Here is a 3929-nt window from a genome sequence, read left to right as displayed (position 1 = left end):
GTATACGTGCGCAAATCACAACATCATCTGAATTTGTTTTACAGTCTAAAATGATAATTGAACTACTATCTGATGATTTTCGGCCCTGGATAATGCTTGTTTTTCACGTAATTCACTGTTTTACATGCTAATGATTTGCACTTGCTTTTTCCTGCTTTTTAAGTAAATTTTGATCCATGTTAGAAATGTTTGTCCCTCTATTTGCATTTCATAAAAGAATAAGAAGTAAAACATTTTTTATATTGTGTCAGTCTTTGTCTTATCCGTAGAAGTCTGAATAATTAATAGTTTTTTTCGAATTAAAAGATATTAGGGTAGATTTCTCGGAGGCCCATTACGCAGCAAACATAGCCAGAGCAAAGTAGGCCAGCAAGAAACATAATCGTTATCTTCAAGGTATATGTCGCGTTATATTTGTCCGATTTATTTCATCACATAACTTGATGGTTAAGAGAAGTGTTTAAATAAATATATTAGCTTAAGAAGGATAACACTATACATATTTCTAATCCAAATATAGATTTAAAAAGTAATTGTTCAACGCATTGCATAAAATGACTTAATTTTTATTTTATTATCTGTAAATTGTTGACTCAAAATTAATCAGTTGTCCACTACACAATATTTTGTCGTTGTTTTTTTTTTAAGTTGAAATGGCACATGGTCCATACGCTTACAGTCTGTACAAAAAGGCGCTTGAAGCTGGAATTGAAGATGACTCTTCAATAAGAGTAAATGTTGTGGGAAACTTTGGTCAGGGAAAAACTTGTCTAGTAAGAAGATTAATTAGATCAGGTATTGATGGTACGAAAAGTACAAATGGTATAGACATTGTTCATTATAAATGCAAACAGGATGCATCTGGAAATATAACGTACGAAGAGAGCCCCGATTTCGATCCATCAGATATTGCAAGAAGAGTTAAAACAGTGTCATTTGAAGGTAGGACGGAAAAGAAATATCACAAAGCGATATTACGGCGCTTTAGGCAATTTTCCGTAAAAAAAAATCGTAAGAAACGGATTGAAAAGATTGAAATAGCTGAAAGTGAATCAGGCTACAAACCAAACGAAATGTCACAAGAAGAGAGAGAAAAGTTTGTTGACGAGGTAATAAAACCATACGAGCAACACAGTTCCCATTGTAACAATAAGGCATTCGACATTTGGGATTTCGGTGGACAATATGTATTTTATGCAACTCATACGCTGTTCCATAGCAGAAAGGCAATTTACCTTCTCGTCTTCAATTTATCCTGCGGTTTGACTGATATTGTGCCAAACGACTCCGAGGAAATATGCAGCGTTAACATGGGAGAGCGAACAATGGAATACTACATACAGTTTTGGGTAAATTCAATACACTCTTTTGTTGGAAACAAAGATGGATCAGAGCCTAAAATAATACTTGTGGGAACACATTTTGACAACCTTGAAGGAGACGACAGATCAAAAAGGCGACAGGCAAATAGATATTTTGATGACGTCAGAGCATTGTTCCAAGGAAAGCAACAACGTAACCATATTGTCCCAGATGATTTTGCGGTCGATAACACAAATTTCAAAGAGAGAAAGTTTGATAATTTGCGAGAAACAATACTTCGCGTTGGGCAGAAATATGCTATCTCCAACAAAATTCCTGCTAAATGGATACAGCTTGAAAGATCTTTGTTTAACTACAAGCAAGACAAGATAGTAGACATGGCAGTAATTATTGATATTGATTCCACCAATGAATACCCGTTGGGCACAACTGAACAAATTAAACTATTTCTGAAACACAAACATGATCAGGGGACACTGTTCTATTTTGACGAGGAACCAATATCAAACTATGTTGTCCTGGATCCACAATTTCTAGTCGATGCCTTTAAATGTATAATAACTGCAGACAGATTTATCAGAAATCTGCCTGAGGTAACAGAGTCTTGGCTGATGTTAAAAACAGAGGGAAAACTAGAAATGCCGTTGATAGACAAACTGTGGGGTAATGATGAAGATAAACAATTTATGACTCATAAGAAAACAATACTTTGGTTTCTTCAGAAACATCGCATCATATCGGAAGCCATGAACTTCGATGAAACGGAGCAGATACCTGTTGGGCTTGGTTGGTATGTTGTTCCAAGCTTATTGAAAGATCACAGTCAAGTTGCAGAGATGAAAGACTTTCAAACAGGAAAGAAACAAACACAAATTAAGTTTGTTATTTCATTTGATAATTCGTCTATTGTACCAACGATTTATCATCGACTGACAGCAGCAGTTCTTGGAAAGTGGTCTATACAAACATTTAGAAAAAAGAAGCTACTTTTTGAAAATATGTCCGTAGTCAGACTGGATCTTCACCATGCAGGGATTACTGAAATGAATGACAGACATATACAATTAGCTGTGCTTAATCTGTGCCCACCATACAATGTTAATAAGATGCTTCCAGATGCATTTAGGCGTTTTGTAGAAGCAGTCATAGTGTATGAATTCCGCAAATACCAGGGGGCTGAGAAGCACAATGAAATGCCATATAAACGTGGATTTTCATGTAATCATGAGATTCACAATGTTGGCTACAACCAAACAGTTGTTACATGTAAACAACTTGATAACCCAATTGTGCCATGTCCTGAGGCCGAGTCACATAATATTGATGCTGTTGTCGCTAAAGCTGAATGGTTTCAGGGCGACGAAATGCCAAAATTTATTTCGAAAGAAATACTGTCCGATAAATCATTGAGTAAACTGTCACAGGTGATTGGTCAAAACTGGAACTTACTTGGTCCTCAACTTGGATTAACAAAAGTACAGATTGATCATATCATTGAAGAAAACCCACGTAGCCCAAGCATGAATATATACACAATGCTTCTGAAATGGCGTGATCAATCACCAGACAAAGCATCACTGGACGAGCTGGTAAATATATTGCAGAGATGTACATCTATAACTGTTAACTGGGATGAGATGAGAAATATTGCAGAAGAACTGAAGGAACATGAACAATTAAAATCAGCAAAATGAGATCACATACTCTTTCAGGTCGATTGAACAATAGGAACAATTTTGTAAAAGAATGTTCACCTTATAAAGGAATTGAATCAAGTATATCTTGAAGGAAAATACTTCTAATAACAGGAAGACTTACATGCGTAGTAGAAAGAGAGGAAAACAAAAAGACAATTGCAATGATAAGATCTCATGTAAATCAGGTCGAAAATATAACCTCAAGATTTTCTGAAAATGTTTACAGTGAAATGACCAAGCGGTGTATATAATGACACTTGATGAAGTTGCCAAAGATTATATAACACAGACTTTCTGACAAACTTTATTTGGCCTCATAGCGGTGTTTCTCTTGTTTGGGATACTATTTACGCAGATACGCATATTTGGTTCGTTAAGTTTTCTAGTTATAATGCGTATTTGATTTGCAAAATATGCGTTCTGTTACAACTGCGTTTGCTTGACATTGAAAAGGTTTTGATAACATTTATTTGAAATATCATTCAACTTCGATATTAATTTGACGAACGCAGTGAGGGTTTATGATCAATTACCCAGTTTAATTGCTCTACTGCAGTTACTGGCAATTAATTTCAAGACGATGCCAATATGCGATCCTAAATATTTGTTTTTGTTGGTCTTGAATGACAGACACGTTCACATAATTTTCTCATTACGTATCCATGTTACTTCTTCAAGAATATGGAATATATCACTACTCGTCTTTTGTTTGAAACCAGAACAACATAATGGATAATGGGGCACACATGCAGGCGCTTAGATGTATCTTGTAGCCAAAAGAGCCACCGTCGCCCCTGATTCTGAATCAGATGACATTGATACACATAACATAAAACGTATATTGATTTAATACATTAAAGTTCAATAGAGCCAATGTACGTCTCATTATCCGAAACAATTATTTAACAA

The 3929-nt window shown here is 35.3% G+C and overlaps 1 protein-coding gene across 1 annotated transcript; it reads left to right on the top strand.

Annotated features, from left to right (window-relative positions):
* The first annotated feature begins 653 nt into the window (after nt 1–653).
* Nucleotides 654–3017, top strand: LOC123538183 (uncharacterized). Its single transcript, XM_053529831.1, has one exon. The coding sequence runs from the start codon at nt 654–656 to the stop codon at nt 3015–3017; it is 2364 nt and encodes a 787-aa protein (XP_053385806.1).
* The last annotated feature ends 912 nt before the right edge of the window (nt 3018–3929 follow it).

Source organism: Mercenaria mercenaria, chromosome 18 (assembly GCF_021730395.1).
Source record: "Mercenaria mercenaria strain notata chromosome 18, MADL_Memer_1, whole genome shotgun sequence".
Taxonomy (NCBI): Eukaryota; Metazoa; Mollusca; class Bivalvia; order Venerida; family Veneridae; genus Mercenaria; species Mercenaria mercenaria.
Note: the sequence above shows the minus strand (reverse complement) of the source record. Positions and strands in the feature narration are given on the sequence as shown.